This window comes from Dendropsophus ebraccatus, chromosome 10 (genome assembly GCF_027789765.1).
Source record: "Dendropsophus ebraccatus isolate aDenEbr1 chromosome 10, aDenEbr1.pat, whole genome shotgun sequence".
NCBI lineage: Eukaryota > Metazoa > Chordata > Amphibia > Anura > Hylidae > Dendropsophus > Dendropsophus ebraccatus.
Window position 1 is genome coordinate 57,930,923 of NC_091463.1, and position 23,205 is coordinate 57,954,127.

At 45.9% G+C, this 23,205-nt stretch overlaps 1 protein-coding gene across 6 annotated transcripts in view; it reads left to right on the forward strand.

Moving 5' to 3' along the window:
- Window positions 1-9,064: 9,064 nt before the first annotated feature.
- The window catches only part of SEPTIN6 (septin 6), a 79,137-nt gene continuing 64,996 nt past the window's right edge, over window positions 9,065-23,205 (forward strand). For 5 of the 6 annotated variants that reach the window (XM_069942846.1, XM_069942844.1, XM_069942842.1 and 2 more), the window contains exon 1: window positions 9,066-9,161. In XM_069942846.1, coding sequence (XP_069798947.1) covers window positions 9,093-9,161 — 69 coding nt within the window. In that variant the 5' untranslated portion in view covers window positions 9,066-9,092. Of the gene's footprint in view, window positions 9,162-23,205 lie in introns of all 6 variants that reach the window. The other variant, XM_069942839.1, reaches the window with a different exon arrangement.

Below are 23,205 nucleotides of genomic sequence, written 5' to 3' on the forward strand. Positions count from 1 at the left end.
ACTACTATTAAAAAAAATAATTAAATGAATAAACATCTTATATACCGTAGCGTGCATAATTGTCCAATCTATTAAAATATAACAATCATCATTGCGAACAGCGTAAACGAAAAGAGGGGAAAAAGTGCCAGGATTGCCAATTTTTTGTAAAATTTTATATTAAAAAAATAATAAAAAGTGATCAAAACGTCCGAGCTACACAAATATAGTATTAATAAAAACTAGAGATCATGGCGGAAAAAATGACACCCCATACAGCCCCGTAGGTGAAAAACTTAAACCGTTATAAGAGTCACAATAGGCTCATTTTATTAATTATTAATTGCAAAAAAAAAGAATATATAACTTAAGAGAATCTGTGTAAACCTGCATGTGGTTGTGTTCAGACTGACCTATAGAATAATGGTATCATGCCGCTTTTACCATAAAGTGCATTACGTAGACACAGGGACCCCCAAATGTTATCATATTACAGTCTTTTTTACGATTTCACCAATTTATATTTTCATATATAATATTTTGGAGATTCCATCATACATGTTATGGTAGAATGAAAGCTGCCATTACAAAGTAGAACTACTCCTGAAAAAAGAAAACCGAAAAAAATTGCACAATTATTTAGAAGTATAACAAAGTCCTTTATTTACATATACATAATTTACAAAAATTGATAAAAACTAGGGAATTTCATGGGAAAAGACACAAATAACACAAGGCCAGAGGGGGAGAAAGATCTCAGTGTGGTAAATCAATATAAAATTAGAAATTATAAGTGCTGCAATATTATGTGTACCAATTGCAACACTACCATCTAGTGGTCACCGAAATTATAGCAGATGACAAGTATTTAACCTGCAATGCAGTTACAGCATAGATGTAGTATAATATGATATAGTATAATGGAGGAGAGACTGTAACCCCTCAGCGGCCAGCCAGGTAATGAATAGAGCACCACAAGTAAAGGCCCTATTCCACGGAATGATTATCGTCCGTATTCGGCCGATATCGGCCGCTACGGACGATAATCGTCCCGTGGAATAGAGTGCAACGATCAGCCGACATTGTGTATGTCGGCTGATCGTTGCAGTCGCTTGTTTTTCAACATGTTGAAAAACAAGCGACTGATATAGCAGCGATCTGATGCCGTCGCTCCGTTGAATAGGAGCGTCGACAGCAGACGCTGCTATATCCTATGGGCTGCCCGGACGATCTAGCGATCACCCGGGCAGCCCCCCCGCAGCTCCCTGCTGCCCCCTCCCGCACTCACCCGCTCGCTGCAGCCACGTCGAATAGCGGCGGCAGCGAGCGGGGAACGAGGAGCAAACGAGCGCTGAGAGTGCTCGTTTGCTCCTCTGACGACCCGTGGAATAGGCCCTTTAGGCTCTACAGATTTCAATTCCTATGCGACCACACAAAAGTGAAAAACAAACAACACTAAGATCTTACCCCCGTCCGGCCCATCAGCCCGACGCACGTTTCGCTCACTTCATCAGGAGCTAATGATGAAGTGAGCGAAACGTGCGTCAGGCTGGTGGGCCGGACGGAGGTAAGATCTTAGTGTTGTTTGTTTTTCACTTTTGTGTGGTCGCATAGGAATTAAAATCTGTAGAGCCTTACTTGTGGTGCTCTATTCATTACCTGGCTGGCCGCTGAGAGATTACAAACAGTCTCTCCTCCATTATACTACATTATACTACATCTATGCTGTCACTGTATTGCAGGTTAAATACTTGTCATCTTCTATAATTTCGGTGACCACCAGATGGTAGTGTTGCAATTGGTACACATAATATTGCAGCACTTATAATTTCTAATTTTATATTGATTTACCACACTGAGATCTTTCTCCCCCTCTGGCCTTGTGTTATTTGTGTCTTTTCCCATGAAATTCCCTATTTTTTAGCAATTTTTGTAAATTATGTATATGTAAATAAAGGACTTTGTTATACTTCTAAATAATTGTGCAATTTTTTTCGGTTTTCTATATGGTTTTGATGCACTGTATGTCGTTTAGGCAGGACTTTCTTTTGGGTTGTCTGTACTCCTGAAAAAAACAAGCCCTTACACAGCCTTGTAAATAGAAAGTGCTAGAGCTCTTAGAAGGGGAGGAGGAAAAAGTGAAAATGCAAAAATGAAAATTGGCGCGGTCCACTGGGTCATTTTGGACTTGGTCCTCAAAGGGTTAATAAAGACCAATATTCTCCCTAAGCAGCGACCATATAGAGGTATATCCAGCAGTGCACATGAGGTTCTGCAGGTGACTATAGTGCAGTGACTCACAGGAGGCGTCTTTTCTGCATGAATCACAAGTGAGGTTTTTGCTAGTTCAAGTTGCTCGCTTTTTCTTTTCTTCTCCATCCGGCTCCGGCCATCATGAAGACTTCCCTGGCCATGACCTGTCCCCGCTCCCCCCCCCCCACACTCCATGTCTAGTAGTTGGTAGTCCCCCTGGTAGTTAATCAGCCCCTCCCCCCCCAACTAAATTGTATCCTTTCTCTATAATAAATTCCCCATGTAGGCAATATCCCCATAGACAAACCTTCCCTGTAGTAATCCCCCCTTCCATTGGCAATCCCATTTGTTTGTAGCCCTCCTCTATGCAAACCCCCCTACGGGTAATAGTAAAAAAAAAACAAAACCCAGCCATACATACCTGCTTCCCTGCAGCCCCCAGACTTCTGTCCACATCCGTGCGCTGCAGAAAACGGCCGCTAGAGTCATTGGTAGAGCAGGAAGCAGGTAGCTCCTCCTCACTCTATCAGTCTGGGCCGGATCAAGTTAAAGTGCTGGATGCAGCTGCAGGTGGCAGGAGCCCCCCCGCCTGTTGTTGATGCTGGCCCCAGCCCTGGAGTCCCAGTGTCAGGCCGTCTTTAAGCACAGACACAGAGAGGTTAGTGTCTGGCAGCGGCCCTCACATCCAGCGCTGCAGCTGATTAAGCAATAACAAGAACATTTTTTACGCAGCCTGGGCGGCCGACGGGCTGCCTATCCATTTGCCTGGTGGGCCAGATTGCCAGTCCTGGTATGCCAGCTATCCCACGGGCATTCTCCCCTGCAGCAACATCTGCACTGCCTCTGAGAATATCTGTACTTAATCCAAACCATTAATAATTATTAATGACTTTTGAAAGTGAAAATCACTTTAACTAAAACATTTGCTAAACTTTTCAGCTGCAAAATAATAATTTTATCTCATTTTAGACCATAGGTATACAGGCATGTTACCACTAGAGGACTCTCTAGAGCCAGTAATATACTAAAAGAGTGCTACAGTACACCGAGACAACACAGAGCAATGTCTGGGGTCAGTGTTGAGGGTATTTGTCAATGTTGCAGAGTAGTACCATCCAATGGTTATATAGCAATGACTATTAACTGTGTAATAAAAAGCTGTTACATTTTTAATATACTCTTTAAAAAAAAAATAGATCCGTGTTTAGTATATATATATATATATATATATATATATATATATACACAGTATATATATACAGTAAATATATAACTATATAATTTTATTGTAAATTGTACTATTAAAGCGAATGTGCCATCAGTACATTCACTTTAAGTTTTGCACATGAATAGAACAAGGCCAGTGCCCCAATCTCTTTTATAAACCATGGCCCATGGTTCCCATGCATGGCGCCGGTCTATTACCGAGCAACGGCCCAGGCTGAAGCACTGGAGGCGGGTCGGCTCCGCCACCTCTATGACACAGCTACATTAGATTCAATAGAGCCACATCATAGAGGGGAGGGGTTAGGGTGCATCCCCTGTGCTGCAGCCAGGGCCAGTGCTTAGTAATAAACCAGCATGCACGGGAACCAGGCTGCGGCTTCCCCCTTGGCGGCGCCATTCTGTTCATGTGCAAAACTTAATGGTACATTCACTTTAAAAACTAGTTTAATGGGCGCATGCGCGCGGCTCACTGAGGAGGACGCGTCTCATGTGAGCTCCGCTCTACCCGCGGTGAAACCGGCATAAAGCAGCGCCATTCTTTGGCACATCAGCACCAAACTATGTCCGGCCGGAAGGGGACTCTGCCTAGAAGTGTTCGGAAGACTAAAGAGCGACTTACCAGCCGTCTTTCCCAGTCTATCCCGGACGTCTTCCGCGCCATGCAGGCCTCACAGGAAAGCACAGGCGCCATCTTAGCTCCCTCCCAGGCCTCAGAGGATGACTCAGCTCAGCTCCCCGATCCTCAGGACACTCCAGCGTTATTTCACTCCATCAAGACTCTATTCAGGCAAGAATTGCACAAAGCTCTTTCTGATTTTACTGCACAAATTCATGAACTGGGCCAACGTGTCTCTGATGTGGAGCAAAAAGTAGATGAAATAGCGGACACGCTGGACTCAGATCGCCAAGACGTTATTGAGCATGCTGAACGTTTAGATATAATGGAGCTGAAACTTGAGGATTTGGAGAATCGCTCTCGCAGGGCAAACATCCGAATAAGAGGTATGGCTGAATCTTATGTGGACCTGAAGTCCACAGTCACTACCCTCTTTATGGCCCTACTTCCTGATGCATCGACAGAAATGCTCCGATTTGATAGAATACACAGAGCACTGACTAAGCCCCGCAATGCTGACACCCCGAGGGACATTATACTGCGTCTCCATTACCCTGAAATGCGGGACCTAATTATGCAGCACGTAATCGGGACCCCCTGCCGGGGATGCCCCCCTCCGTGCACTTATACACAGACTTAGCTCCATCTACCTTAGAACGTCGACGCTCCTTCCGCCCCATCACCATGGCCTTGGTGAAGCAAGGAATAAGATACCGATGGGGCTTTCCATTCTCTTTGGGCTTTGCTATCAACGGACATACCTACCTGCACGTGAGGCCCTCAAGAAAGAAGATATCACCTGTGAGGACGGAGGGCTCCCTCCTAAACCACAGAGGGCTCCACGCCTGATGCGCTCCTGGAACGCACCCAAGAATCCTGCCCGTTATAGATTTCAAGGAGTGGAGGATGATCCGGCACCAGACTGACTAACTCTCTCTTTCCTACAGTAACTAGTTCCCTTCTTGCCAGCATTGGTTTACCGCGGCCGGTCGCGGATAGTTATTCATGTTGCCTACTGTACCTTCGGGTATGCTTGGAAGTGGCTGGCATACTGTTTTGCTAGCCGCCATTCCAGCCACAAGTTTACAGACTTTTATGTTTGTTTTTGTTTCTTTGTCTTTGTTTCCTCTAGTTCTTCAGTGCACTCCATGTCTTGTGTTATGTGTGCTTGTTAAGAGCCTCTTATTCCTCCGTGGGATGTCTCCCTTCCATTGGACTTCACCAGGGTCTCGTGGGATCCATCTGTTCTACCAGGTCTTCTTAGCACAATGTTTTGCACGTTATAATGTGTAGGATCATTTCTCATAATGTCCGGGGTTTCAATTCCCCTATGAAGAGGAAAAAAGCCTTCAGGGACTACGCTAAACATAAGCCAGATATTATAGCACTACAAGAATGTCACTTTACTCCAAATTCCCATCCTAAATATTTTCACCCCCAATATTCTGTTCACTATATGGCCACGTACCACACCAAATCCAGAGGGGTGTAAATATTGTTTCATAATTCTTTCCCTGTTAAAATACACGAGGTTGTCGTGGACCCTGAAGGCAGGTTTCTCATTCTGCAAGGTACAGTCTATGATAAGAAAATTTGTCTTGTCAACTCCTATGCCCCAATAGACGATCCCCTGACCTTTTTCTCGTCTCTTTGTACCACCCTTTCTGATCTGCAATATGATGTTTTATTATGGGCGGGGGATTTTAACATGGTATATAATGGTCGGCTGGATAGATCGAATACTGCCCCTTTGCGGCGTACAGGCTCGCAACAACGCCTCTTGACATCATCCTTCCAAATTTTGGGCATTGCAGACACTTGGAGAGAATGTAATGGTGTGGCTCGGGGCTACTCTTATTACTCCCCTACCCATCGCCATTACACTAGAATAGACTGGATATTAACTAACTCTACGTTTTTACCGCATTTGTTATATGCCCGACATGTTGTATCAGCCTGGTCCGACCATGACGCAGTGTTAGCGGAGTTTGATCTTGCAGGAAAATTAGCTACTCCATTTAGATGGAGACTTAATGAATCTCTCCTTACGAATCCCGAATAAGGCAGCAAATGCAAGAGGAACAGTCTTTTTTTCAAACTAATGCGTCATCGTCGGACCACTGCTGGATATGGTTGGCCCATAAGGCCTTTATGAGGGACCGCTTGATTGCTGTGGCAACTAAGGTTAAGAGGGACCGTAATGCAGCCCAAGTAGCACTTGAGAACAAACTTGCCAGGCTTTCCATAGCTCATCAACGCAACCCGACATTGTATCTCCATAAAGCTATCTCTGATGCTAAGCTTCAACTCAATGCTGTTCTTTCCCACAGGACAGAGAAGGCACTTCGCTGGACTCAGGCAACTTACTATAAGTGGGCAAACAAGCCGGATAGACTCCTAGCTCGTATGTTGGCCCAGAAGCAGCGTTTGAACCAAATTCATAGACTGCAGGTACGACCGGGGGTATATTCCTCTCATCCTGACCGTATTTATAAGGCATTCCACTCTTTCTACTCCTCCCTATATTCTGAACCTCTCCCCCCCTCGCCAGCAAAGATAAGAGACTTCCTCCAATCCCTACCCCTCCCTACTCTTTCTCAGGAGGCCAGGGACGCCCTGAACCGCCCTATAACGGCGGAAGAACTGACTGATGCTATAGGCCGATTGAAGTTGGGCAAAGCCCTGGGCCCAGATGGGTACTCAGCACTATACTATAAAAAATTTATATCCCTTCTTGTGAAACCTCTCCTCTCCTTCTATAACTCTTTACAGGATAGTACCTCTGTGCCCTCTGAATTCCTGGATGCGCTAATTACGGTGATCCCCAAACCCCATAAGGACCCCACGAGAACAGGCAACTACCGCCCAATCTCTCTCATAAATTTAGATACCAAACTTCTCACTTCCATTCTATCCTCTCGGTTAAACCTCCTCCTTCCCTCCCTCATACATAGTGATCAGGTTGGCTTTATCCCTGGGAGACAGGCCCCAGATAATGTACGCAAAGTGCTAGACCTTATTCAGTGGTCTAATTCCCATTCACGACCTCTGATGTTGTTAGGTCTCGATATTGAGAAGGCCTTTGATAGTGTGTCTTGGACATACCTATTTGAAGTCCTGAGCACTATGGGATTCGGAGGATCTTTTACTCATATACTTCACCTTCTTTATTCCAACCCCTCTGCTTACCTTAAACTTCCTTCCTCCACTGCACAACCTATTTGCATAGCACGCGGAACCCGCCAGGGGTGTCCTCTATCCCCAGCACTCTTTGCCCTTGCGATGGAGCCCCTGGCGACTTCCCTTCGCCTAAATCCTAATGTCAAGGGAGTTGATATAGCTGATTGTTCATATAAGATACATCTCTTTGCTGATGATTCCCTCCTTACCCTTACCTCCCCACTAACCTCCCTCCCAAACCTCTTGACTATCCTTAACGACTTTCAGAAGCTCTCCGGCCTCAGGCTCAACCAATCTAAATCTAAAACTCTATATTGCAACGTCCCTTTAACTCAACAGCAACTAATAAACTTAAACTTTGGCTTCAGCCCCCAACCCCGCTCCTTGGCTTACCTAGGGATGAAACTTACACCCTCGCTTTCTACGCTCTATTCTTCCAATTATGCCTCTCTTTTCTCCTCTATCAGAGCTGATCTTAAAAAATGGAATGTTCCTCACCTTTCTTGGATAGGCAGAATAAATGCGGTCAGGATGGTGGTGCTACCACGTATCTTATACTATTTCCGGTGCCTGCCCATACCATTGGCTAACTCTGATTTGGTGAGTCTCCAACGTGACCTTATGCGATTCATTTGGAATGGCAGACGGCCGCGAATTCCTAAAAAGATAATGCTGATTCATAAACGTTCTGGGGGTTTATCGGTACCTCATCTGCGCAACTATTACACTGCAGCACGGTTGTCCCAACTGCTATTGGTTAACACCCCTCATGCTGCCCCTAGTTGGGTTCGATTGGAGTCGGACCTGGTGTCACCTTATTCTTTACCAGCCCTAATGTGGTCTTGTTTGCCCACTCTGCCACGGTTACATGCCTCAGCCCAAATAGTGCTCCATTCTCGGGGGCTCTGGAGAAATGTACGCTTTAAATATAAATTGCAATCTGCTGTCTCTCCGTTGTCCCCCCTGTTTGGAAATCCCTGCTTCCCTCCCGGTTTGCTGCAGATCCAGTTTGCCTGGTGGAAAGCCAATGGACTGCTTAGACTACAGGACTTTTTATGTAGAAAACGTTTGTATACTATGGAGGAGTGCGCCCGCCAATTTAGTCCACCTCCACCTGAAATATACCGATTACGACAAATTTATTCCTTCTTTTCCTCTCTTAAGGCGGTTGGAGCTGAAATTTCTCCGTCCGACTTTGAGAGACTAGCCTTATACACCCCTGATAGGATTGGAATGTAGTCTACTCTCTACAGTTTGCTGAACTCACTCCCGCCTGATCCTAAACTTCCTTATATGACCCAATGGGAGTCAGACCTACATATCACTATGTCCCCCCTTCAATGGCAAACTAGCAGTGAGCTCCTTAGTAAGGGCAGCTGGCAGGTAGCGCTTTCTGAAACAGCCCTTAAAATTCTCCATAGAGCATATTATGTCCCTGCTAGGCTACATGCAATTTATCCTACAGTTTCTCCCCTTTGCTTTCGGGGCTGTCAAGCCACTGGTGACATGCATCCAGGGTCGGACTGGGCCACCAGGGAGCCGGGGAAACCCCCTGGTGGGCCCCTCCCCCTTTCTCCCCCCTGGTGGGCCCCTGAACAGGAGGCTCCCTGTTCAGCAGATCCAGGCCCAACATAAGCTTCTGCAGACTATGGCCCCTAGGACACTCCTGTGACCTCCTAACTATCCTGGCAGGGGCCCCACGTGTCCCCCCTGTGTCCTCCCGAACGGTCTCTGAGAGGAGAAGCCCCAGCACTTCCTGCATACAGAGTGTCTATGGGCTTACTCTGTGCAGGGGGCGTGTCTTAGGGCCGCAGGAGCTCTGGGTGCTGCTATCTGTATGGACCAAGAAACAGTGCAGAGAGCAGGAAGTGCTGACACAGGACGGCTGGAGGCAGCACAGAGAGAGGTGAGAGGATGGGTAATGTCATCTAATGGCCTCCAGCCATCCTGCTGGCATCCAGAGTGCAGGTGCCTGTCCCCTCTACATTGTGCAAATGCCCCTTCCCCACAGCACAATAGCCACCTCCTCCCTCCAGCCCTGTACATATTCCCTCTCTGCCTCCAGCCCTGTATATATTCCCTCCCACCAGCCCTGTATATATCCCCCCCCACCTCCAGCCCTGTATATATCCCTCCTCCCTCCAGTCCTGTATATATCCTCCCCTACCTCCAGCCTTGTATATATCCTCCTCCCTCCAGCCCTGTATATATCCCTACCTCCAGCCCTGTACATATCCCCCTCCCTCCAGCCCTGTATATATCCCCCCTACCTCCAGCCCTGTATATATCCCCCTCCTTTCAGCCCTGTATATATCCCCCCTACCTCTAGCCCTGTATATATCCCCCTACCTCCAGCCTTGTATATATCCCCCTCCCTCCAGCCCTGTATATATCCCCCCTACCTCCAGCCCTGTATATATCCCCCCTACCTCCAGCCCTGTATATATCCCCCCTACCTCCAGCCCTGTATATATCCCCCCTACCTCCAGCCCTGTATATATCCCCCCTACCTCCAGCCCTCTATATCCCCCTGCCCTCCAGCCCTGTATATATCCCCCCTACCTCCAGCCCTGTATATATCCCCCCTCCCTCCAGCCCTGTATATATGCCCCCCTACCTCCAGCCCTGTATATATCCCCCCTCCCTCCAGCCCTCTATATCCCCCTGCCCTCCAGCCCAGTATATATGCCCTACCTCCAGCCCTGTATATATCCCCCATCCCACCAGCCCTGTATATATCCCCCTCCCTCCAGCCCTGTATTTATCCCCTCAGCCCTGTATATATCTACCCTCCCTCCAGCCCTGTATATATCCCTCCTCCATCCAGCCCTGTATATATCCCCCCTCTCCCTCCAGCCCTGTATATATCCCCTCTCCCTCCAGCCCTGTATATATCCCCTCTCCCCCCCAGCCCTGTATATATCCCCTCTCCCCCCCAGCCCTGTATATATTCCCTCCCGCCAGCACTGTATATACCCTCTCCTCCAGCCCTGTATATATCCCCTCCCCCCCAGCCCTGTATATATTCCCCCCCCCCCCCCAGCCCTGTATATATCCCCTCTCCCTCCAGCCCTGTATATATCTCCCCTCTCCCCCAGCCCTGTATATATCTCCCCTCTCCTCCAGCCCTGTATATATTCCCTCCCACCAGCCCTGTGTATGTCCCCACTCTCCTCCAGCCCTGTATATATCCCCCCTCTCCTCCAGCCCTGTATATATTCCCCCTCCTTTCAGCCCTGTGTATATCCCCCTCTCCCCAGCACTGAATATACCCTCTCCCCTCAGCCTGTATATATCCCCCTCCCTCCAGCCCTGTATATATCCCCCTCCCTCCAGCCCTGTATATATCCCTCCTCCCTCCAGCCCTGTATATATCCCCCTCCCCAGCCCTGTATATATCCCCTCTCCCCCAGCCCTGTATATATCCCCCTCCCTCCAGCCCTGTATATATTCCTCCCTCCAGCCCTGTATATATCCCTCCTCCCTCCAGCCCTGTATATATCCCCTCTCCCCCCAGCCCTGTATATATCCCCTCTCCCCCAGCCCTGTATATATCTCCTCCTTCCAGCCCTGTATATATCCCCCTGTTATCGCTTATCTCATGGTGTATACTGTATATAGTGTTACCGCTTATCACTGGTCTCATGGTGTATACTGTACATATTGTTACTGGTTATCACTAATCCCATGCTATATATAGTGTTACCAGTTATCACTGATCTCATAGTATATACTGTGCTGATGGCTGGATCATTAGTCCGTCTGTTATGTTGTACGTAATGGGCTCAATACATTATAATGGAACCTATCAACTGCAATTGGTGCTGAGCCCGTCACTTGCAATATGACAGGTGAGCAATGATCCAGCCATTGTTGGGGGTCTCAGCACTGAAACCCTGGCTGATCAAACTTTTTACATGTCAGTCTGACAATGTTTTAATGACCACTCTATGCCTTTCATGGTGGACATTAGGCCTCACTCTCGCTTAAAGCCGCTGTACTAACGTAAAAGGTTTGTCACTGGTTAAATCCGTCTATGTAGGGTGGGCCCCTAGAGTCAGTTTCCCTGGTGGGCCCAAGGTACCCCAGTCCGACACTGCATGCATCATATTTGGTGGTTGTGCCCAGTGGTGCAGACCCTATGGTCACAAGTGGTTCAGCTGGCGGTGGACGTGGTGGGATACCCTCTCCGTTCAACGCTCAGCTATGTCTATTTGGTGTCAAACCCTCCCGTATGCCCTATAGGCCATTTAAGCTGGCTCAACTTATTTTAATGGCAGCCAGAATATATATAGCTTCGAGTTGGAAAAAACCTCATCTTCACTTAGATAAGGTGAAGGACAGGGTCAACGATATCATGTTATCTGAAAAAATTGCTGCGACCAGGGGAGATACAGTGGAGGCGTTTGAACGAACCTGGAGACCGTGGTATACCTCTTCCCACGTGAGGGATATTTCGTACTATATTACTACTTGATTTGGCACTACTTGCTATTTATTTTAGCTATTGATACTGTACTGCACTATTTCTGTTTGTTCCCTATGATCATTACTTGCTTGATTGCTCTTTTTTCTTTGTTCTCTATGGAGGCCGAAAAGGCCCATATGCTTGTACTATGCATTGCCATGAGGTTGCAATAAAATTGATCTGTTTGATAAAAAAAACAAACTAGTTTAATGTGGCATCAGAATTTATAGTAAAAAAATATTCCCATATAAAAAAATCGAACCCATTTGACAAATGTTTAGCTATAAAATGTCTATTGGCAGTCTGTCAGTAGTTTCAGTAGCAGCATTCTTCCAGTGGACAGAACTTTTCTCACGGGGTCTTTTGGACTGGCACCTGGCCGCTGAACGCTCATGTCCATGGTTACAGACCTCCAGCCCCAGTACACCCTCAGCTGCGCTGGACAGCCACTCCACCTGATCCCTTTTCCTTTAGAATCTTGTTGTATTCTTTTAAGGCCCCGTTCCCACTGAGCAAAGCTAGCGGAATTCCGCGACGGAATTGTCCGCCGCGGAATGCCGTTAGCCTCCCGCTCATAATGGGAGTCTATGGGAGGCGCGCGCTGCTGCTCTATACGCGCTGAAGAATGAACATGTTCATTCTTCAGCGCGGACAGGGCAGGAGCGCGCGCCTCCCATAGAGTCCCATTATGAGCGGGAGGCTAACGGCATTCCGCGGCGGACAATTCCGTCGCGGAATTCCGCTAGCTTTGCTCAGTGGGAACGGGGCCATACATGTCCAACCACTCTATCACTGCACGTGCAGTTCTGTTTACATGTAGAGAGGAGTGAACCTGGAGCATGCTCGAGTCGATCCGAACCTGAACGTTCAGCATTTGATTAGTGGTGGCTGCTGAACTTGGATAAAGCCCTAAGGCTATGTGGAAAACATGGATATAGTCATTGGCTGTATCCATGTTTTCCAGACAACCTTAGAGCTTTATCCAAGTTCAGCAGCCACCACTAATCAAATGCTGAATGTTTGGGTTCGGATCGACTCAAACCCGAACCCGTTTCGCTCATCTCTATTTACATGCAATTCACCATTTATAGGCACACATACATACTCCTCCCAGGGTCCTGTGATGTTCAAGTTCAACTGTCCCTAATATTCTGCATGCTGTCCCTCCTAACCTAATAAAGGCAAAAAAAAACAAAACAAAAAAAACACCAGGCACATGTCATCGATGCATCTTCACCAAGCACACCCTTACACAACAAGGTCAAAAGTAGTACTGTGCACAAAAGAAGCAACAGACCACATCAGAGGCCTGCACCAATCTAACCTGGTCTGTCTTAAAGGTGTTGTACACCAAAATAAAATTCTTTGAAGTCAACTGGTAGCAGAAAATGCCATAGATTTGTAATTTACTTCTATTAGAAAATCTCAAGTCTTACAGTACTTAACAGCTGCTGTATGTCCTGCAGGAAGTGGTATTCTTTCCAGTCTGGAGAGCCGTAGAGGTTTTCTATAGGATTTGCTGCTGCTCTGGACAGTTCCTGACATGGACAGAGGTGGCAGAAGAGAGCACTGTGTCAGACTACGAGTGTACATGGGCCTTAGCGCAAACGGGCAAACATGTACGCCCTGTCGGGGGGGTGCACTATGAAGGAAGCTCAGGAGCTGAACTCGCTTCATAGCGGGTGAGGACCAGCTGCCCTCAATGGCGGGCCACCAAGGTTGCACGGCAGCACGCTATTAACCCCTTAAACGTCGCAACCGTTTGTTTAATTGTAAGGGACAGGAGCAGCTCCTGTCACTTACCTATCGGGACCCCCACAGCATGTCTGCGGGGGTCCAGATCCCATGGCCTGACTGCCGGACGTATACAGCTTACCAGTGTCGGACTGGCGTACCTTGGGCCCACCTGGGAATATGGTAATTGGGCCCAGCCTACGTACACCAGATATAACAAGCACCAAACCTTTCACATTACTACAGCAACTTTGCACAGAGCTGTGTATGTGACCAGCAATGCTAGCTCACTGCTAGTAACTTGTCAGTCACTCTATGCAAACAACACAGCTACCACTTGAAGGGGTTGGCCACTGTATAGTAAAATATTTCAGTGTACAGTATTAGTAAGTGTACTCACTGTATATACTGACAGCAGCTCCCTGTGTACCTCATAGAGCTAATATCAGACTCCCATCCTCCATGCTGTGCTGCCCTGCTCTGTGGTGTTTTTGTCCATAAGATGGCTGACATGGAGGAGCATGTGACCAGGCCTCGCCCCCCAGTGTCCACCACTGAGGCTGTATATGTCTATGGAGGACACAGGGAACAGGGCCTGGTCACATGCTCCTCCATGTCAGCCATTTTGTGGACAGAAACAAAACAGAGCAGGGCAGCCCAGCCTGGAGGAGGGGAGTCTGATTTTAGCTCTATGAGGTACACAGGGAGCTGCTGTCAGTATATACAGTGAGTACACTTACTAATACTTTGTACTGACCTATTTTACTATAAAGTGGCCAACCCCTTGAAGTTTCTTGAAAGGAGAAGTCCCATGAAACTAGCAAATTTTAGGCAGGCAGGGGGCGCGGGAAGATAACGAAAGTATACTTATCCGTCCCTGTGCCATTGTATTGCTCCCTTAACAATTTCCAAAAGACGCTGGCCTCCTGCAGCTCTTCCAGCTGCAACATCACATACTCAGCCGATGGATCACCCGCTCAGCCAATCAGTGACTGGGACAGGACACCACTGCAGTCACTGACTGGCTGAGCAGGCAATCCATCGGTCGCTCTGTGACATTGCAGCTGGAGGAACCAGGGCTGAGATGTACACCGAACCCCGGCGAAAATTACTTCTGGCAGCTGTGAGAGAGACCTGAGAGCATCGCTATGGGGCACAGGGACTGGTAAGTCACGAGACTTCTCCATTAGGGAATCTGTCAGCTGTAATTCATGTTCCAAACTACGGACACTGTTAGATGCTGTTATGTCAAGACGACACATGGTACCTTGAATATATTTGTCTGTGCTTCCATAGCATAGAAAATGCTTTTATTCTCTGCTACAAAGAGTCAAAGAGGCTTCTGCCACCTCGGTCCATGTCAGGAACTGTCCAGAGCAGTAGCAAATCCCCATAGAAAACTTCTCCTGCTCTGGACAGTTCCTGACATGGACAGAAGTGGCAGCAGAGAGCACTGTATTAAACTGGAAAGAATATACAACTTTCTGCAGGACATACAGCAGCTAATAAGTCCCGGAAGACTGGAGATTTTTATCTATAAGTGAAAAATAAATCTTTATAACTTTCTGACACCAGCTGATTTGAAAGAAAAAAAATTGCCTGAATCCCCTTTTAATTATACAAAATTCACTACAAATCTGAACCAAATCTGTTGCAAATTTTCCTGCTTTTTGGTGTTTTTTTCTGGCACTTTCTTCCATTTTCTCATTGTAGTGTAAATTGCTATTAGCGTTTTATCCCCTGCGTTTTTTTCCCCACTATAAGTCATGTGATTCTTTATCATGTGATTCCAAGTTTTCTGTTGAAGAACTGGGGAAAAAACACTAATTTCCATATAGACATGACAATATCCCCCCCATAGAAGACTGTGACAAAACACCAAACACATAACCTGCTACGATTCACAAAAAAACAGCACCATCGCAGAAAAATGTCCTATGAGTATTGCATTTCACTTTTCCCCATTGACTATTAGCTGACATCTAGTTGCAGTGTGTTTGACCCCCAAAATGCCATATGCCATATTTCTAAAAAACGCCCAGTCTGAGACCAACCATATAATACATGAGAACATACCCCTCTCCCAAAGTTATTCACAGGATAAGAAATAAGAAGACCTATACAGAATTAATAGAGTATTGTCCCCACTGTTTATTTGAGGGGGACATGTTCCCCAAATTTTTGTGACCACTGAGTCCCCCACTATCCCCTATCCTGTGGATTTTAGGGGGGGGGGCAGCTACCTAGCCCACACCTGGATGTATGTGTGAGGGGGTGCAGTACTTTGACTTGCCCCTGATGCTGCCCCCACATACAAGAGACACTGGGTTGTATGTATATATTGTATATTTATGGTGGTGTCCATGTTGCTATGACATGGCATGATTGGTGTGAACTTGTCACTTGAAAAAAACCTTTTGACAAACCTTTCAGATGTAGGTAGAAACCTTGCAATGTTTTTTCTTCAAGATTTGAGTGTCCCTTTATACCCAAGATACGCACATCAATGCAGGAGTTCTACTATCCACTGCTCCATCCTACTTGGGCTCATTGTGCAGGTGATGGATCTGTGTAGCAGGCAGATGTCCAGCTTTATGACTCTGTAATATGTAATGGACCCCCAACTCCCAAAAATAATAAGTTAAACCAAAGAGCGCAAAATAAAGACTCAACACAATGTAATCAGGTGTCAAAGGGGCCCAATTTTATTTAAAATTACTTGACACTGGCAGACCCCCGACTCACCCCGAAGAGTCACCCTCCAGCACTCAGGCGAGGAAAAAACCCCTGAGGGGGAAACCTCGTGGGAGCCATGGCTGGAGAGCTGCCCCTCCCCTGGGCTTAGAGGGTAATACCATACTATAAATATAATAAACTGGATATGAGAGATCCGGCTGCAATATCTGTCACCTTATTGATGGCCGGCGGCTGTATCTCTTCTCCCTCACAGATCCAGGTCCACCTCTCAATAAGGTGGTCTAAAGCAGACCACCCCTTTTCCCCTGCTAGAACCTCCAAAATAAATCAAGGGTAGGGGGCAGTAAAGTAGTCAAGCTCAAGGTCCTCTGGCGCATCCAAGATGGCACTGATCATGGCGCGGTGCATTGCTTTATGGAAGCTTCTTTATGACATAAGCGCTTGTCATCACAGTGCACGGTTGCCATGGTTACTGCAGGCAAACACATCTGAAGCATTAACCCATTAATGACTGGCGATTCGCTTTACTGCAGAGATCACTAAACACACTTGTGACCAAGCAAACAGCTTATGATTAGGCCACACTAAGAACACTAAATAATATGGTTTGATGTGGCCCATAGCAACCAATCACAGCTCAGCTTTCCTTTCTCAAATTACTCTGGTAAAATAAAAGCTGAACTGTGATTGGTTGCCATGTGCAACTTAAACAGTCTAACTTGTCCATAGCAACCAATCAGAGCTCAGCTTTAATTGTATGAGAGCTTGTTAAGATATGGAAGGTGAGCTGTGATTGGTTGCTATCGGCAAATCAGACTGTGTTTTTATAGATTGATAAAGCTGCGCCATTGCTGGAAAACTTATGATGATGATGATGAGTGAAAACACATGACATCAAGCTTCCCCATAATGCTTTGCAGTCAGCCCTTCCTCCATACCTCCCAACTTTTTGGAGGGACACTTGTGGTTCACAGACATTTCTATACACTACAGTTCCCAGCATTTCCTGTCAGTCAGTTTGGCATCCACTGGTATACGGTTATATATGGCGGATTTGGTAACATGAAGGAGACTGCTGACAATCTGATGTAATTGTATGCTGAAAGGGCGGCCAAAGAGTATTATAAATGAAGCTGTTGAAATGAATAGAGGAGGAGGGGATCCCTACCTGGAAATCCCCCCAGAGTAAATACAGTATGGGTGACATGTAACACTACATTTCCCAGTCTTTCATAGGAAATCGGTGATCACCTGATTAGATGATCACTGGAGAAACTGCATTGACTGTACAGAAGGGGTTGTCTAGTTGTTTAAAAGTTAAATAGTCCAGTTATAAAGCGGTACTCCAGCAAAAAAATTCACATCAACTAGTGCTAGAAATACGTAGTTTACTTCTATAACAAAAATCTCCAGTCTTATAGTTCTTATCAACTGCTGTATGTCCTGCAGAGGGTGGTGTTCTCTTTCCAGTCTGACACAGTGCTCTCTGCTGCCACCACTGTCCATGTCAGGAACTGTCCAGAGCAGGAGAGGTTTTCTATGGGGAGTTGCTACTTTTCTGGACAGTTCCTGACATGGACCGAGGTGGCAGCACAGAGCACTGTGTCAGACTGGAAAGAATGCACCACTTCTCAACTATTACACACCAAAATATACTCTGAAAAATGTATTCTTTGTCTAAAATATTGTCACACTGTATATTTTTATATATATTATATGAGTAAGCTGAAATATTCCAAGAGTATTGCTGAGGAGTAGTGTTGAGCGGATCTGTCAAAAAGTGTGTGTTCAGTAACGTTATCCGAACCCAAACACTTAGCGTTTCACTCTCTGCTGCTACATGATTAGACTTACCAGCTTTCGAGTTCACATTATGGGCCACATGTATCATCCTGCGAACGGATGATTTTCGTCGGAAAGTGCCGATTTGCGTATTTTTTTATACGCAAATGGCCGATCTGCGAATAAAATATTCGCAAATCGGCACTTTCCGCCGAGTAAGCCAGGGGGGCGGAAAGGGGGCGTGTAGTGGGTAGTTCCGCCCAAATATACGCCGAAAACCTACTCCAGTCCTCAGCTGGCGTAGGTTTTCGGCGGTGCGCACCGGCGCGCACGGGATTTATGTAGAGGCAGTCCGCCTCTACATAAATCTCCGTAGCGCCGGAGCTGCGGGGGCATTTTTAAGTCCGGCGTAAAAAACGCCGGACTTAATAAATGCCCCCCTATGTGTTTATTATGTGATTTGGTTGGTGACACAGTGCTCTCTGCTGCCAACTTTTTGCATGTAAGAAACTGTCCAGAAGAGGTATCCCCCCACCCCCTTTTTTAATTTTTTTTTATTCAGTCATCTGATTCCAGGTTTTCTATTGAAGAACTGAGGGAAAACAGTAATTTGCTTATAGACATGAACTCATTGAATGGCTGAGCAAGCAATCCATCAGCTGGTCACTGACATTGCAGCAGGAGGAGCTGTGGCCGTGACATACACAGAACCCGGTCAAAAATGACTGAAAATGACCTGGCGGATGTGGAAGAGACCTGAGAGCGGCGCAGGGGCACGGGGACTGGTGAGTATACCTATATGCATACATAGTACACACAACGTCTCAGGAATAATAGTGAGAAATTTTTTATTTTTTTTTTGGTGTGTAACCACCTGTACCTTAGCCCCTCTGGACAGTCGTCCTTTGTATCTCCGGACTCTTTAAGAAAAAGAAATCCCCGAGGTCTGGTCATCGATCCATAACTTTTTTATTCAGGGTGCTGGTACAAACAATGCTCACAAGGCTGTTTCATTCACCCAGCGTCCACCTGTTGTCCTGCGACAACAGGTGTTGTCCTACATGCTACATGCTGCTGCCTGTCACCCCAGTCACTCCCTGCCTCTATATAATAAGATAAAACCCCAGGTTACTAGATAGAGGCAGTTTGTGACTGGGTGAAAGGCATGTGCAGTTTGGGGATTATATGTTGTCCTGGAGCTGCTAAACAGGGAGGCCCACCTCCTGCGTAGGGGCCCACCAAGGGGTAGGGCCCACCGGGGGATTCCCCTGCTCCCCTGTGGGCCAGTCGGAGCCTGCAGCTTACCTCCGTGCAGTCTGATCCTCAGTCTTCTGATAGAGTCTACCACAGGCAGGCTCTATCGGAAGATCGCAGATAACATATGGCATAGCAGTGATCAGTGTGAGCAATTAAATGTGTGTATGTAACAGTCCCATAGGGGGACTAAAAAAGTGTAAAAAATAAATAAATAAGTTTTTGAAAATGCCCCAAAGCCCCTCCCCCCAATAAAAGTCTAAATCACCCCCCTTTTATAAATAAAACACATAAAAGTAATAAAATTAATTTCGTAACGTGCGTAATCATCCGATCTATTAAAATAAAACTATTATTCCCTCACAGTGAACAACATGAATAAAAAGCGGTAAAAAAAATGCCATCGCTGCAATCGCTGATTTTTTTATTACATTTTATATATTAAAAAAATTAATAAAAAGTGATCAATACATCATATGTAAACAAATATGGTACTAATAAAAAGTAGAGATCATGGCACAAAAAATTACACCCCATACAGCCCTGTAGGTGAAAAAATAAATGCGCTATAGGAGTTACAATAGGGCCATTTTACATATAGCTATTTGCAAAATAAAAGTAGATGGAAAAATAAAAGAGTCATAGTTTTTAGAAAATGAGGAGGAAAAAAAAAACGAAAATGCAAAAATTAAATTGGCGTGGTCCTTAATGCCATTTTGGTCTCTGTCCTTAAAGGGTTAAATGTACCTGTCGTTGTAAAAAACTTTTGACATGTCATAGAGACATGTCAAAAATTTTGAGCAGTCCGCGTCCATGTGTTTGGACCCGTACTGATCAGGAGCAGACTGCTGCCGCGCATCCTCTCCCCACTCTGTGTAAGAAAAAGACAGACACCATAGACTTACATTATGAACCCAACTCTTTTTTTTAAAGCACAGAGCGGGAGTGTACCACGCTGCAGCACGGTCCTCTCTCTGGTTGGTCTCCTGATCGGTACAGGTCTGAGTGTTCAAAACGATCAAAACTTTTGACATGTCTCTATGATGTCTCTATGACATGTCAAAAGTTTGTTTTTTAAAACAACAGTGACACTTGAAGGTCATGCCGAACACTAAAAATACTACTCAGCTTGTAACTATAAGGGCTTATTCCCAAGCTTCATGCATGTGTACGTAAATATGCACACATATAAACTGATACATGATGCCAGGAACTCTGAACTCCACTCTGTAGCACATTGTCCGTATTTACAGAACATGAATGGGAATAATCCATTCTCTCATGTATGCTCAGAGGCCCTGTGCTGGCAATACAGAAATATACCAATTCTGAGAGGGAACCAATCACTGGAAAAACAGCTATGCAGCTATACATACTTCATTATATTTGATATTCTGTCTTGCCTATTGGTTAAAATCAGGTCCAGAAGTGCCCCCCCCCCCCTCTTGTTGGTTCCTGTACTAGTTGGGAAAGGTCATTATCTTTTACTATTTCCAAAAAACCTGCTTACCTTCCTGGGGCTGCAGGTTTCTGCTTTCCAGTTTATTTTTGGGTAGTTAAAGTCCCCCATAATAATGACTTCCCCCTGCTTCGCTGCTGCATCTATTTGTCTTATAAGGAGATTTCTGCTTCTTCCACTATATTTGAAGATTTATAACTCACTCCTATAAGAATTTTTATTATTCTTTATCCCTCCCCGTATTTCTACCGAAAGAGACTCCACATTATCATGACATATATCCTCCCGCAGAATTGGCTTAACCCATAGCTGCACCAGGACGTTACTGAACGTCCTTGTGGCGCTATGGGAGTTCAGAGGGGGGTCGCGCGACGACCCCCCTCTGAACTGCCGCCATCCCGGGTGCCGCATGTAGCCCGGGATCGCGGCTATTAGCGGGCACGGTCCGATCGCCGTGCCCGCTAATTAAGTACTTAGAAGCAGCTGTCAAAGTAGACAGCTGCTTCTAAATACTTGCTCATATCCATCCCTGGTGGTCTAGTGGGGGGATCGCCCCCCTGCGGCGCGATTGCGGGGGGGGCGATCCCCGCATCGATCCCGGGCCGGGGTCTGCGCCGTAATGGCGCTGATCCCGGCTCGGCATTCTATTGCTTTTGGCTGCAGCAGCCAAAAGCAATAGAACACAGATCTCATGGATTCATGCAGTATAACTATACTGCATGGATCTCTATGAGAGATCAGAGTGCATATATTAGAAGTCCCCCAGGGGGGCTTCTAGTATATGTGTAAAGTAAAAGAAAAATGTATTTTTAATAACACAAAATCCCCTCCCCTAATAAAAGTCTGAATCACCCATTTCCCCAATCACCTTTCCCCATTTTATAAATAAAAATAAATAAATTAATTAATAAACAAACATGTTTGCTATCGCCGCATGCGTAATCGCCCGAACTATTAATTAATCACATTCCTGATCTCACACGGTAAACGACGTCAGTGCAAAAAAATCCCAAAGTGCAAAATTGCGCATTTTTGGTCGCATCAAATCCAGAATAATTGTAATAAAAAGCGATCAAAAAGTCATATATGCGCAATCAAGGTACCAATAAAAAGATCACATCATGGTGCAAAAAATGACACCTCACACAGACCCATAGACCAAAGGATAAAAGCGCTATAAGCCTGGGAATGGAGCGATTTTAAGGAACATATATTTTCTTTAAAAGGTTTTAATTTTTTACAAGCCATCAAATCAAATAAAAGTTATACATGTTACATATCGTTGTAATCGTAACAACTTAAGGAACATATATAATGAGTCAGTTTTACCCCAGAGCGAACGGAGTAAAAACACCCCCCCCCCCCCCCAAATAAAAAAAAAAAACATTTTTTTTTTTCAATTTCACCACACATATAATTTTTTTCTGGTTTCCCGGCACATTTTAGGCAAAAATTACATCTGCCATAGCAAAGTACAATTAGTTGCGCAAAAAATAAGGGCTCATTTGGGTCTCTAGGTGGAAAAATGCAGGCGCTATGGCCTTATATACACGAGGAGGGGAAAACGAAAACGCAAAAATGAAAACTGGCTGTGTCCCCTAAGGGTTAATGCAGGATTAAACATATGGGCAGACCCCTCCCCCTTTCTTATTGTTATGGTCATTTCTGGACAGACTATAACCCTGGAGATTAACCGCCCAGTCGTAGCTCTCATCCAGCCATGTCTCGCTGTACCCCTGGTTCCATGTCCCCCTTGATTCTAGTTTGGCTTTGGGCCCCTGACAGCTGTACTGCCAGTACTGCCCTGATTGCAGCCCTGGGCACCAATCTCCAACCTCTCAATAGGCCTACCTGCCTGTCAGACCTGTCCACACAACCTTACAGTACACAATCTACACATACTAAAATACAAAAAAGTATATTTATTGAAAAGGGCACATGAGTCAATACAAGTAAAGTGTCACGCCAGGGTGTTACAGGTACACTCACGCTTTTTACCCCTGGAGATGTCTCCAACACTCTTTACAGCCCATTAGCACTTGTTCCCTGTCTCCATCTTCCTTTTCTCTTTCAGTGACATGTGAGTGCCTTTCCAGAGGATGGCACAGGACCACTTCTATGTTTTTATGACTTATACATTCAGAGATGGCATATTCATCAATAGGAAAACACCAGAAATCCACCAAAAACTTCCAGCACACTTTGGGAGATTCACAGTCCTGCTAAAGCCACGCAAGGTTACCAGCAACGTCCATACTGTCCTGCACTGTGACTTCTCCTTGTCCTCGGTGTGAGTTGAGGTTGTTTCTGGCTAGTCCTCTCTTAAGAGGAGTTTAACAGTGCATGGTGCTTTATAGTGTTACTAGCGAAGAAGTTGTGAGAGGCGCACTGTCTTGCGTCCTTTCCATGACTACTGACTAAGACTGAACTATAGATACGGAGACCTGGCAGGGGGCCAGGGCCCAAATAGGATCACTGTGGAGAGCTATCTGGCTTGTTTCTTTCCTCCACAACGTCCAGAACGAAAAACTTCTATGCTCCTTCTCCAAGCATGTG